Source organism: Pseudorasbora parva, chromosome 2 (genome assembly GCF_024679245.1).
Source record: "Pseudorasbora parva isolate DD20220531a chromosome 2, ASM2467924v1, whole genome shotgun sequence".
Lineage (NCBI taxonomy): Eukaryota > Metazoa > Chordata > Actinopteri > Cypriniformes > Gobionidae > Pseudorasbora > Pseudorasbora parva.
The window spans coordinates 41,268,991-41,284,375 of NC_090173.1; the positions used below are offsets into that span (position 1 = coordinate 41,268,991).

General features: G+C 37.3%; 1 protein-coding gene across 1 annotated transcript; it reads right to left on the reverse strand.

Annotated features, from left to right (window-relative positions):
• Nucleotides 1-8,559: 8,559 nt before the first annotated feature.
• On the reverse strand, nucleotides 8,560-12,396 carry uncx (UNC homeobox). Its single transcript, XM_067428987.1, has 3 exons — nucleotides 11,853-12,396; nucleotides 11,227-11,402; nucleotides 8,560-10,046 (listed from the first exon to the last, which is right to left on the reverse strand). Exons 1-3 carry the CDS (start codon nucleotides 12,109-12,111, stop codon nucleotides 9,036-9,038), a joined length of 1,446 nt encoding a protein of 481 aa, XP_067285088.1. The 5' UTR covers nucleotides 12,112-12,396; the 3' UTR covers nucleotides 8,560-9,035.
• Between the last annotated feature and the right edge of the window lie 2,989 nt (nucleotides 12,397-15,385).

The following is a 15,385-nucleotide window of genomic DNA, read 5'->3' on the forward strand; positions in this document are numbered from 1 at the left end:
CATTTTAGACCCAGTTAGAACCTGTTTCTCCTCACTGTTAAATAAAAAAGTGGACCCTGAGTGGGATCAAGTTTTTGGGGCCTGTCCTTGAGCCTTTCTCAGCCCTAATGGGATAGTGAATGTCTGTACAACCAGGGAGTCCAAAGGATTAAACCTTCGGTAATGCGCATATAAAGTCTGAGTTACTGGCCAAGCTGTGTTAAAGGCTTTTGCAATTTTGGTTTAATGATGTAGCTGGGAGGTGTTGACTGGCTTTCTATAGGGCATTTAAAAACCTTATTGTTATGATTTTTTATTGCTGCAACGGCTGAAACAGAAAGTAATTTTTTTGTCCTAAGCCATTTTTTCTTAAGCCATATAGTCAATCGGTCATTATCAAAAAATATACTTGTATCACCCTGAAGGGGTTTACTTTGCTTCAATGACCTCCTGATTGTACATTACGCTCGTTGCTTTCCAAATATTGTTTTGCTTTTAAATTATTTTATAATTTTATATAGCATAAAGCTACTTTCAAGGGAAAAAAATAAAAATATATATTTTTGTTCACTGTCAAAGTTGATATTGTGGCTTTATATATGGTTAGACATATATGCATGTTATTATATTAATTAACATTTCACCAAAATCAAGTTCAAATGGAGGTTTTTGCCAATGCAGCAAATTTCTGAAATTTTCAGACATATGGGTTTTGTCTGTCATTAGAACCATCTGAGATTATCACATCATTTTTTTTGTCAACTTTTAGTTATAAAGTTATAAAGGTTATAAAGATTATTATTGGTTTCTTGAGTAAAGTTCAATATTTGCAAAACTGACAGACATAAAGGGTAACCAATAGTAATGATTTATGGTTGGGGGGGTTACAAATACTGAACAAGGTTCTTAAATTAAGGTTCTTAAAATTAAAATCATCCATTACAATGTACAAATCATTGTAACATTGGTCTAGCAACCAGATGAGCACTGCAGCAATATTACAGTATTAGTCCATAGTCAAAGTACACACCATATTGGATTTTACATGGATGAAAACAAGGCTGTGAGGGATCGATTTTACAATGGCATGCATTGTATGAAGATCTTAGATGTAATTTTCACAACTGACAACTTTCAAAACTGAAAGTGAAAGAGGATGTTTCATGTTGTGAAATAACAGGCTACAATCAATTGAACTCACTGTACTTCTAGTCCTCAAAGCCTTTTTCATTGCTGTCAAAAAGGATGGTGCTACTCTGGCCCAATATACCACTACCAGATGTTCAACTTACTCCATTGAACGTTGAACTAACACAGAAAATGTGTGTTTGCGCCATGTTGGAATTACTGTCATTTCAAGATTTCAACTTGTAAAAAGCACTACGTCCTTGTAGAACTTTCGACTTTTCAACTAGGAATTAATGGAGAGCTCTGACTTGTACAATCTGACTTCTGCAGATTAAATTTGGCATTGATAGTTTTGCCATAGAAACGCATATGACATCGTCCGGAGACTAGCAGCTCTGAATAGAATGTCACGTTATTGTTATTACAACACTCAGCAATATTTTGGCGTTGATAGTTTTGCCATAGAAACGCATATGACATCGTCCGGAGACTAGCAGCTCTGAATAGAATGTCACGTTATTGTTATTACAACACTCAGCAATATTTTGGCGTTGATAGTGTTGCCATAGAAACACATAATCCTGAAACAGAGGATGTGAACAGCTCAGAGAGGAACGTCACAGGTTGTCATATCATAATTACGGTAATTACGACATAGCGTGAACGCAGCAAAACATGCATCTCGTTGCTAAGAGGAGGAGACGCGTGTTCTAAAAATGGATGAAAATATGTTTGACTGGACTGGATTGAATCACAGTCTGAAGTTGGAGGGAAAAATAGAAATGTGGTCCCATCATACACTACACAAACTCCAACTGCCCAAAATCTGCAGACTGGCTTTGACTTTTGGCAAATAGCATCAACTTCCCCAGACTGCAAATTTGAGGCAAAATTCTGGAGGAAAAGTTGTGTAGTAGTTTAATGGCAACTTTTTATGAAAGAAAGTCAGTATCACCATTACCATTACTGCTACTGGTGTCTATATGATAAAATGTTTTTCTCAATTTTGCCCATTATTTATAGCCATTTAGCATTACAGTATAATTGAAAGCTGTACATTTGAACATTTAATAGGCTTTAAAACGTTATAAAACTTTAAAGCTTTATAATTTTTAATTTAAGTGAACTTAAAACAACCTTTCAGATAAACCATTATAGTAAATGTTACATTTATTTGCCCTTCAATATATCAGAACATATATATATATATCAGAACAACAGAATATATCTAATTTTTTTGCACATTTTTTTCTTGCATTGTCAAAATGCACAGAAAGTCAATGCTTTTGTTGTTTTTGAACCATGTCATTTTGTAAACAGTGCTTTAAAATGTAGGTAGGCTATATACATAAATGTAATAGTTATCACACTTCACAGTCTTCATAAATGAAATATAGATTGATCATTATTAAAGCTACAAACTTTATTCAGTCAAGAGCAGCGAGTGATTTTCTCTTTTTCTTTTCTTCTTTGATTATTCTTAATGACAAACAGCAGCAGGTTAGGCTGCTGTCACTTTAAGACCTGCCACTGCTGCACATTACGTGGATCTGACAAGCATCATATTTTCTCAGTACTTTTTACATCCATTTAAGACTTCATTTAACTCTTAAGACTGTGCTTGTGAGCATACTGACAAAACTGGCATTTTGGCATAATTTTGTCAGTTCAAGCATTGTCTGAAATGGTTTTCTGTGTGACACACACGTGGAAATTCACATATGTGCACGCCAGTACCACACTGATTTTTGTGTGTGTGTCTTATCACGCTTGAATGGTTTAAAAGCATTTGCATGAATAAAAGCATGATCATATATTGTAATACCTGCCAAATGATGACAGAAAAAAAACAGATGCTTTGTTAATTGTAGCTATTTTTAAAGCATCAAAAAAAAAAATTTGAACAATCAGAAATAAACTATCCCCTATTACTTTTGGTCCGTTGCTGAATACATCAGAGATGGCGAAAGAGATCTTGACTTATTTTATAGGCTACTGTAAATTTGGAAATAATACATCACACTGGCAATTCCGTTGGTTCCGCTAATGGCGCAGAAATTACACTCTTCACTTTTCATTCATTGTGCAAACCTTATAACAGCACTTATGACTGGGCACATGACATTATTCATTTTTGTTGTTTCTTTTGTATGCATCATGAAGAAACAGCTCCTCTTAGAGCCTCTTTACAGTAGTTTGATAATTGGATTGAATGATTTTGACACATTTTGTCTTTCAAAGTTCTCCTAAAAATGAATCTTTGTTTTTCCCAAGGAGATTCTCTCCCTGTGAGATGTCTCTTTAAGATGTCGTGTTGAACGGGTCTTTTATGAATCGGACTAACTGTGTCTTCTCCATATGAAATGGGGAAGGTTAATGCGGTTTAAGGTATAAAATAATTACCAATTATCCCAGGGTTAACTACACCCTTTGGCGATTCCTTTCATGTCCCGCTATGTTGGACTTGACCCAAATCAATGACAAAATGTACCTTATAAATCCTCATAACAAAGTCTGACCTTAGCATGGTGGTGGTTGTTTGCAAGAGGGGAACAGATAAAAGCTGTGAGCGATCTAGGGAGGAAATAATACTGTACTATAATGAAAAGCATAGTTAACGTTAAATTCAAAATGTCTGCATGCCGCATGGGCTCAAGCCTTCAGGAACAGAAGTCTTTATTCTGAAATCCAGCACCAGTTGCTGATTTTTACAACAGCCCTTCAAACTGTCACTTCACCGTTATGTGAAGTCATTTTGATGTTAACAAGTTCTTTACTGAGAACATCAACGCATTTACACATTCTAGTGAGCTGTGATGGGTTACATTAGCTTCACAGAATCCATTTTTAATAGTGCTCCCTTACCCTGTATGGTTTTCAAGGAACAGCTGGATTGGTAAATGGTCAAAGGGGAGCTTATTTATCTCTCACATAACTAGAGTTATTTGTGACCCGTAAAGGGTCGACACTTACAAATAGATTTGGACAGTGTTGCCTTAACATCTGGAAACACTATTTAACTCATCCCATCTCAGGAAGTTTTCACACTTCACGCTTCATTAACCTCTAGGGTCTGGAGTCCCTGGGAAGACAGGGGAGTGAAACGCTTGTTTACACAGAGCCTTCTAAATCACCAGCGAGAGCTTTAGCCATCACTGTGGCACACCAGCGCAGGTGAGGAACATACAGGTGCCAGGCTCTCGAGGATCCTTCCCACCCATCTCCATTTTCACTTCTAATTGATAATGAATTAGCTTTCAAGTGAGAATGAACTGCAAGTGTCAGTTCACAGTGAATCGCATTATGCCTCGATTTGTATCTTATACTGCCACGGTTTGCATTTTGTGGATGCCTCATCGTACCAGCTGTTAAACCTGCATTATGATTTGGGTCCTATTCACTAAGCTGATATGAATAAAGCTATATTTATTCATATCAGCTCAGTGAAAAGGACACAACTCATAATGCATGTTTATACTTAATATTAGCAAAAAGCGTTTACAAAAGGAATAAAGTTTCAGTTGTTTTGTTCACTTTTTTACTCAATGAAGTACTAATTGCCTTTCTTTGTTTTGACACTATAAGTCTCCACTTTGAAATGATAAAAATATTTTGCCAGTGGCAGTTTCGCTTTAATACAAACATTTAAGGTTGAAAAATCTACATCACTATGTATTTATTTTGTTTTCAAAAATGCATGATTTTGCATCATGTATGTAGTAAAATATTTTCACTACAATCTTATATTTGTTCAAACAAATACAATTTTAGTAACCTATAGCAACACTAACATTTTAATTTAATGGATAATTTGTCAGAGCCTGTGGTCACTGAGATCCAGAAGGATGTGGCTCCACATATTCACCAATCTCTTGGTGAGATTGTTGCCATGGACCAACAAATTCTCTTTTGGCCAGAATTCAGTGGTTTATCAGATGAAATGTAGGTAATGAAACACATCTCACAAGGTGATAATTAGAAAAGAAGTGCAAAGCAGCAGTCACAGGCTGTTAGATTTTTAATAACCACAATGACCAGGGGAGTTAGTGTTAACGTTTGGTTCATGTTTAGCATACTGACTTACACCGGGTCAAGAATATGTATGAAGAAGAAAAAATCAAATGCTAATACATATGGTAGCTACTGTTGTGAAGGAGGTCCATGATTTAGTGGGATTGTTTTTAATTAAAAAAAAACAAAACATTTGCTTTGTTAGTTTTCCCCACACCTTTTTACTTTTCTTTTTCAAATGAAGCCAGCATGTGATGATATTAAAAATTATATAATTATTAAATTATATAAAAAGTAGGTGTTTAAACATGCTAATGTAGACTATATGGAACTCTGTATTATATTTTGTTGATTGCATTACTAAAGTTAATACTAGAGTTGCCCATTCTAAATACAAAGTGCATTATGAGTTGTTCTCTCTACTCTTTTAATTGCCCTCAGTGGGAATTATTTAATTAACTCGCTTCCCAATTCTTTGTAAATTAAAAAACTCACTTGCATTTTTGTTTCAAGCTCTGGACAAAAATCGATAATCCCCCATATTATAAGGGAGTGATTGAATCAAAGTTCAATCTTATTTCAATAAGAAGCAGTGTTGAAGTGATTGCAGGGACATAAGCGTCTACCATTGGTAGGCAAAGAAAAGCAGTGCCACTTAGATCTTTCTCACAATCACTTAAAACGGTACTTGACATTTGGCTCCTATCCTGCAGCTACTCTGCCATGCATTTTAGGATTACTTTACAGCCTATGCCCATTAATTCACCGGCGGACTTCAACGCTCTTATCTCTTCCATGCAAACGCGGGATTGGGGATATAACTGACATGTGCATTGTTTATTCACGATCCCTAAATTGATTAACTCAAGTAAGGTGAAAATAATTGGATATATTATCACTTTGTGTTTTAGGTTTAATTTTTGTGAATTTAATTAATAAATAAAGATGAGCTTTCTAAATGTTGTTTATGTGAGTTAATTTAATATCATTCTCCAGCCTATAGATTTTTTGTCTCTTTTGCAATCAAAAATATTGCCCTTTGACAAAGGATTTTCTGATCTGAAATCGATTTAACAACACCCTACGATGGAGTTCCTTTAATTCACCCTCTTTCCCCAGAAAAAATAGTTTTATAATACAAAAGTGCAATTCAGACGATTTCCTGGTCTGTTCAATAGGCCTACAATATATTTCCCCGTCACGATACACGAACAACCACGTAACTGTGAATATATGGTTCATAAAAACGGCAATTAAATGCAAAAAGTCAGTTTTGACACATTTAATTCCACGAAGATGTAGGCTATAAGGAAAACCAGAGTGTTGACACAGTGCGGCCTAATAGAGAAGCAGAATAAAAATCGCTATTCGGTTGGCCCGTTGGCCTTGCACCTGTCCTCGAGGTATATGGGGCGCTCTATGAGTTTAGCAAAATATTAAACGACAAAAGAAAATTATCTACAAAGCACTCAGGGACGGGTTCAGAGTGGGTGTTGCAAATGAGGCTCTTGAAATCACCTTCATAATTAATTGCGCGAATTTGATTCTATTAAATAAAAATAACACGTATTGAGGAACTCAATTAGCATTAATTAAGCTTGATATCCTAATTTGGAAAATGTGTTGAGGAAAACAAGCGTTTTCCGAGTCGTTTTACCCCTGATGTTGTTGAATACCAGCTTTCTGCCTTTGGGCTGCTTTTCTCTCCTCAGAGAGTTGAAAATGAGAAATGGAGATGGAATATCAGGAGGTGCTAAATTAGCTGCCTGATCTGCACTTATTGCTGCACACACACACACACACACACACACATACACACACCCATTACTTTGCTGTTCTCTCTCTCTCTTAACATTCCAGGCATGGCGCGGCGTCGAGATAGCAGATTTATCAAATGGGAAAATGAATGCATGATGATCAGTTAAATTGAAAATCAGCGCCTGCATGACAGCCCGACCTGACACCTCCGTAATTAGAAAGAAAAATGATGGCGTCCGATGCATAATAGAGCAAAAACAATTTACACTCTCCCATAATGATCCAGCGTTCAAATTGAAAATTTCTCCGGGTAGAAATTGAATTCATAAAGTATGATTCATGGAGGACACATCTCCTGGAGGCTGCCTGGGCCATATCGATTGATAGTTTGTCCTGAATCATACAGCGTGCTGCTTTCAGGCAAAAGCTTAACTACTTAAGCAAATCGCTAATTTCACCTTAAGGCCACCAGTGTGCAGCCAGCGATACTCCTATTCAGATTGCAAATGAATTAAACATGAACGCGCCCCAGTAGGGGGAAAAAGCAGCAGCAAATTGAAGGACACCTCCAGACAACTAACATTTTCCAAACACTTGTTTTTTTATGGCTGTATATATACAAATAGAGATAGCTATTTTATTCTGTCGACTTTGAGATAGCGGGATGATGTCTTCATAGACCCAATCTTTCAGGAGCCTATTGGAAATAAATAGGCTAATTATTATTTTTGTATATAGGCTAGCAACTCTGGGCAAAATATGTTCTTATTGATTGTCCTGACATCTATTCTGCTCTCCCCTTGTGGTTTATCTTGCCCACCTTTGTGTAGTCGATTTGCCCTGGACGCCATATGCCAAGTCTTAAGCCTGTCTCTGGTGAAAATTATGTAAATATTATGAAAGAGAGACTGGCTCAGAAATTCATTTGCGCCAGCCTCACTGATTATTTTCAATTTATTTGCAAATCAAGACCAGAGGATGTTTAAGAATACAAGAAACGCGCCCGTATATGACCAAATTAAACACCCTGGAAAATGAAAATGCTAATTCATTATTGGCATATTTACCATGCAGTTATATTTGTCATGAAGACGATTCTATGATTTCATTGCCTTCTTTTCTTACCTCGCCTTTAGATCTGGTCAGCAGTGCTAATATTGTCAAGGCGCAGATGTCTGGGAGCCCCCACAGGGTCCCACGGGACCGCCAACCCTATTAGAACAAATGTGTTCTGCTATTGTAAATAGGCACGTTTGCTTCGCCCGTCCTATTACAGCCGACGCATGATCAATAGGCTGATAACACAGGAACATCAATATAAGCGACAGAACAATGAGGGATATCATCGAACATCTATCTTAATATAGCCAGCTACAAGGGCCCTGACAAAGTGAAAAGCTCATGAAAATTCCGCCCCACGAATTCCCATCTCCTATCCAATATGCACAAACACACTCCCAGCTGCCGGGGCTATTATTTTCGTATTTCAATTTGACACCCCAGCCTTTCATGCTAATTCTATTATTCTTGGAAGTTTATGTGATTTCATATCACTAGAAATCGGTAATGTATTATAACCCTTTGGGCTAAAATAAACTGAATCCCTGCAGTAGCCACCGGGAAAATAATTACTTTCATATCAAAACTCTGCAGGAGTCGAACGGGTCTTTTCGCCTCCGGCTCGTAACCTCATTTCAGTGTAGCTTATAGATGAATAAATTTGTTAAAGCAATACACAAAATACAACACAGGGTATGGGAGAAGGAGCTATAGACCACAATATAAGCTCTATCTAGGGCCATGCACGCTTAAGTTTGTTGTATACAATCGATTTATTTATGAAAAACTTACATATATAAATATCTTAATACTTTGTACAACGTTTGAGGTTTTGTCTTGGTTATTTTTTTTTCTTTTTTTTCTTTCCTTTTTTTTTTTTTTACAGTTTCTTATACAGGGAGCTGCTGCTATTTGTTCAATAAACATTTGATAGCCCACCACACACATACACAAATTATTCACAGATATTTCCCCTAATCAGAATATAAATATGTCAATGAAAACGATACGTTTCGATATGTCGACTTTTTTCCTCTTCGCTTAATCTGCGGAGAAGTGTCGTGCGATATCGACACACTCCTCAGTTTCTATGATTTCATTTATTCCATATCGACGTCAACTGAGTCTTTGTCGGTGTCCTTGTTGGTTGTCGCTGATTCTGAATTTTGTGGTGGATAGTCAGGTAACGACTTCTCCTTTTTTTCCGACTGTGGAGACTTTGGATCGACGAGGTCTAACTCTATATCTTGTGGGCATCTTTCGTTACAGCTGCCCGCCGTGTGACCATTAATGGTAGTCTGTGGTGAACTGCTCTGTGGTGAACACGTTATGTTGCCCGACTGACTGACCTGGCCTTTGATTGCTCGCGCGCCGCTGTTGTTTACACTGTTGTCCTTGGCGTTCCTGTGTCCTAGGTTTCCAGCAAAGGAACTGTCAGTAGCTGGCCCTTTCTGGCCATTTTCGGCATCAGGGCCTGGTGCTGTGCTCTTCAAAGCAGTCTGTGGAACAATGAAACCGAGAGGCTGTGTAATAGGGTACAGTAAAAAATGTCCTTTCCCTATCAAAGGCCGTGGTGTCGGTACTGGGAAGTCCATTGGCGGCTTGCGCCTCGGCCTGGAGTCCGACAGAAGGCTTTCCACACTAAAGGGATTGAGTTTTTGAAGAGCGGAAGACCTACTGTTGGAGCACAGGTTTGACTGCTGACCGCTGTCGAACGAGTCCAGCTCGGATCCACTCGCGTCTTGGTCTGCGTTTCTTTGGTTCTGGAGTTTCTGCGGAGTTTGGTCACAGCTTGGTTGCGTTTGGTTTCGGCCCATGTCGCAATGGATGCTTTGTTCATTGTCCGTTATTTGTGACAAGCCACTGTCACTGTCAGACCCTGGCGTGTGAAATAAGTCCCCGGGAAGGAGTTTGTTTTGGGACTTTAAAAGCCTTCTTTCTTGTTTCCTTTTCTTTTTCTCCATCCTCTCTAGTTCTCTACGAGCAATTTCCTCTGGGTCCATTGGCTCGCCACTGCAGGTCGTCGGATGAGAGTTGTGTGCAGGTCGGCCAGGCCCTTTCTTCGTGTTCTCCTTTTTTCTCCATTTCGCCCTTCGGTTTTGAAACCATACCTAAACATGAAAAAGAAAGTCATTCATTTTCATTGCATTTAAATAATGCCAATTATTAAATATAACTATATATAAAAATATTCTCCTTCTTTTAAACTATATATATATATATATATATATATATATATATATATATACAAACACACACACACACACACACACACACACACACACACACACACACACACTATTTTAGCATATTCATATTTATCATTTACAATACTATAATTCATGTATTTTGTTATAGAACATTTATTTTTGGTGTTTATGAAAAACTAAAATTGAAATAAAAACGTATAACCTTGCAAAATAATGCGTTGCCAGAATTTTTTATGCATTAACTATACGTGTGGTATTATAATAATACATTGAAAATATGTCTATAAATTGAAAATAAAACGCAATCATCCAAATAAACACACTTTTATTATACTGTTATGGTGCAAATATACCATCGTAAATGCTGTTCTAAAAGTAGGCCGCTTTCTAAAACATACAGATGAATTACATAGCCTACATACATTTTAGGCAAGGAGTTTTGATATGTTGGCCAAATTTTTGATTCTATTATTTTAGAGCAAAATGATAAATTTGACAGGCTATTTTGCAAACCATAATCTGAACAGGTGTGATTTAATATCACATAGGCCTACATCTAACAAATTACATTTAGTAATATCTTTACTGTGCACAATCATTCATGTAGGCCTATCTATCTTCTCTGAATATCACAAAACATGTCAAAGAGAATTGTAATTATATATATATATATATATATATATATATATATATATATATATATATATATATATATATATATATATAATGCTATTTAATTGGAGCCAGCCGATCTCTTGCTTTTATTTTGTTAACAGTGGGGCCTACTGTATAGTCTACTAAATAAATTATAAAACAACAACAAATACTATTTTGTCCGCAAACACTTTTTAAAATAATTTAAACTGTAAATAAATGTTCCTATGGAATACATTTTAAAACCGAAGCATTTTCAAAATTAAGACTACGTGTTTTGTACAAAAACATGTAATGGGGGGAAAAATCACCTAAGCAGATCTATAAAAACAGGGTTATTCATATTGTGTTTACATCGACATACCTTTTGAATTGATCTGTTTCATAACCTTACACAGCACGTGAAAAATAAATATTGTGTATTTACCTGCACCCTCGATTCTATCAAATCCAATCTCAGAGCAAGTGCTTCCCTCATGAACACATCTGGATAGTGACTTTCATTAAAAGCCTTCTCTAATTCTTCCAGCTGCCAGCCAGTGAAATTGGTACGAGTTCGTCTTCTTTTACAACCCGGGCTATCCTTGTCTGGATCCCCCGAATCTATGTGGGAAACAATAAATTAGTATCGCTTGTAACTTGCACAGTTATGTCCACGAAACAGTGGGCCCACAAAAATTCTTCGGAATGTTTATTTTCCTGCATGAGCATTTACTATTAGTGTGTAAGAAATGATAGGGACAAAATGAAAGCCATCAGTTTTCTCTTCTCGATAAAGTAACAATAGCAAGAAAATAATACGGAGAGACGGAAGTACATGCTCAAAATAATTTAGTAAAATATTGTATATTAGCCTCGCTTCCTTATAAAAGTCAGTCTGCCTTAATTCCAATAAACTAGCCTGATGAGAGAATCCTTTGTTTTGTTTCGCTGGGTTATTTTTCAATGCGTTATGGAGGAGTGAAAAATCTTTGTTTTACATGACAAAAACATGCTTTCTTTCTTCCGCCAAAGACCCTCATGCCAGTTTAGGACAAGTGTCTGTTTGCTTACCTGTCAGTTTGTACTGTTGGTTATCTCCATTCATACCGCAGCCAGAAGACAAGAGGGGGTTAGAATTCACCACAGAAGCCGTGCACGAGCCGTTAAGTAATCCGTCTATTGAGAAAGGAACCGCGGCCGTGGATTGAAGTTGATGACCGGCTAGTTCGTACACATGATGGTGGCTTAGATGGTACGGAAAGCTCACCATCCCACCGAGCGAGCCTCCGAACTGGGCATGAGGTGGATCCAGTATCCTGCTGTCCATCATCTCCCAGGCAAAAGGAAACGACGTCTGGTGGTTGGTGATGTGAATTTAAAAAACATGCAGCGAGAGTGGCCAGCGAGGAGGGGACATGATGTGGAGAGTAGGATGAGCTGTTCTTTATCAACACGAAGCTTCCAATAATTAGCTTAGGCTCTGGGAATTTGAGACCAATGAGAAGCGTTAATCGGCGCTGACGTCAGAGACGTGGTCTGAAAACGCTTTCCATATCGATTGCTAATTAAACCTGACATCCACCTCAATAAACAATATCAGAGCTGTCACAACAAGACAGGAGGGCTTTGATAAGAACTACATCACGACTACACAGGGGGCCTTAGAGGGAGAGCGATCAGATTTGATACCCAGTTAAACGCTAAATAGACACTGAAATCTCACTTCGGACTGCAGCCACACAGAGCGGCGGATTCATCACCGTTTGAGACAATGTCCCTCTATTCAGTTCGAATCTTTTGCACACACAAACAAACACACAAAAAAGAAAAGAAAAGAAAACGGGTTGGGGAAACAAACACCACCGTGCCGATTCGTCAAGTCGAAATGTTGCATTGTGAACAGGTAAGACTGTTAGTGCACCGCTGACAAATTGACCGACCCACTATATTTATTTATGTGCGATTCTCAGGCAACTTGTCACAAGTCAATCCGAAGATATTCGTCAAACAGAGCTGTCAAATTTAATTCAGGACTACAAGCAGAAGCGCCACGAGTCTAATACAATGCCAAAAAAAAAACAGGAATGACTTGAACCTACTCATTTGATATGCTGAAGGAATAAATGAACTTTTAATTACACGAATAGCTAATTAGAAGGCACTCGACATTTAACAGAAAATTAGATATATTTCCCCTGCCATAGCACTCTGGTGTAATTAATGTCATTTAAACAACTGATGTACAAATTGTGCGCGGTTTATTTGTGGTCATTGTGTATAATATCATGCATGCTTTAACTTACAACATTTGCTACACCTCTGAAATAATATTGGTTTATTAATGTAAGCAGCTCTCCCATGAGTATTCATTAATATTTTATTGCAACCCGACAGAAAGGAATAAACATACAAAACAACAGTGAGAAAGTAGCTAAATAATAGCCTATTTATTTAGTCAGTCATCATTTTTATATATTTTTTTAATTGAGTTAAGGTCAGGTAGTGGTTGAGTGCACCTTAATCTAGCATTATCATTAATTAATCTTACATTAAAATACAGGCTATATGTATAGCCCATAGGCTTTGTGTGCATGTGAACTGTTTCTGAACACAGAATAGTTATCAATCCCACCGCTTTAAGAGGACGTCCTGTCTCCCCCTCTCATTACAGAGAATTAATTCGATTTTATTTGGCCAATGTCTGGAGTTGTCATAATGTTAATCTGAGTTGAAATTTCGCTCCCCACTCACTGCCTGACCCTTGGCACTCGGATTGGCGTGTTGTAATAACCCGAATCTTTCAACAGAGGCCCTGATAATTGTTACCTTATTAGCATGCAAATTGTTTAATTAATATTATTATGAGGAACTATATAATCCGTTCGTCTCTTGACCTCGAGCCCAAATAGCACCCCACTGCATTTCAATGTTTAAATTTTAATGAACCCTTTAAAAACGTCTCAAGATCTAGCCTTTTATCCCTCTATCTTACAGAAGCTGCTTTTAGAAGTTTGGGGAATCTTTGAATGTTATTTTCTTTGTGTCGTAAACGTAGTTTATCATACTGTACACAAGTATGAATAATTCGGTTTATCCAGATCCCCTTTTGAACATCAGAATTCTATAATTGCAGCTTTGACAGTTCAGGGCGCGGTCCCGTCCTGGCGCGATCTTAGCTCAATGAAAAGCAGCCCTTGACACGCGTTCCCGGGAGACGTTGCATTTAAATCCGTTTTTCTACAACCAAGTGCCATTGTCAGATCCTAGCTTTAATTAACCCGATAATAAGACGAACACGACTTGCTTCCAGGGCCGTTGTTAGACTGTCTAGTTTGCCATTTATTTGGATTCTGGGAGTTTCATTCACAAATTAGGCAGTGTTCTGTGGGCCACATTTAAAATAATGTCTTATTGACCACAGAAAAATGTACCACTATTACCTACTGGACATCTAATTTGGTTTATTAAACATGAGCACGTTTATCAGTGTCAATTTGAGACTGATAAACGTGCTCAATAAAGCAAATGAGATCTCCAGTACAATAATGTATAAATCACAAAGTGTTGTGTTCCTCTTTATTGATTGGATTGCACACCAATATAATCAGTTTGTTGTGTGTAGTACAAAATGTAACTTTTGAAAAGTTAATGCTAAATTAAATGCATTATAATAGAGTTTTTTATAATAATCACACATGATTGGCTTATCAAAAGTCCAAAAGTTTATTAGATCAACTCTTAGAGGAAAGGGTTGAATGAGTCAGGACGGGGCCCAGCATGCACAAACACACACGCACCACGTTCCCTGCGTGCATACACACTGCTCCTGCTCAAAGAGTTATCCAATGCCTGGAACCATTATATAATTGGGGCATACCTTCCGACAACATTACAACAAGATGTCTTATAATTAGCAGGTGGAATTTCAGTTACAGGAAAATACCTGAACTCAGAGGATTTACTGAAGCGTATATACATAGGCTACCTGAGCAGAAGAGCCCACCCTTGAAACCATGCCTCTGGCGAAAAATGAGCATGTGCAATCAAGTAGACGTCACTGACCCCATTAACAGCAGGTGTTCAGATGTAACGCCTAACCAAACAAACTAATCAAAGCGCCCATCCAACACCGACGCCCGCATCACTAACATTACATAAAATCAAATTCATTTTTAATTAGGCTAGCAAATTAATACGCAACAGCTGAGGAGTTTAATTACTCAATTAACTTCACGCGCGTTAATTTTTAACTATCTAAATTAAGTTGCACATTATTCGATTTGATGATAATTATAGAATTAAATCTAAATTAATTGTTGTGGATGATTTGATACGACGAGATGCAGCTCCAATTAAAGAAAAAGACGTGGCGCTAGTGTTTTAAAGCAAATCCTTTGATTCGATTTTAGCAGGCAGGAAACGCTGTTTCCAAATTTTCTCTGATCATGGAAATTTCCCCCCTCTTCTTAATCCCCACAATTAAAAGTTTCCTCCATCTAATTATCTGTAATTGTGCTGCTGTCAAAGTAGAATGGAGAAGTGAAAGCGATTGATTTGGACTTTTAATTCACTTCATTTCTGATAGAAGGGAAAGTAATTCCCTT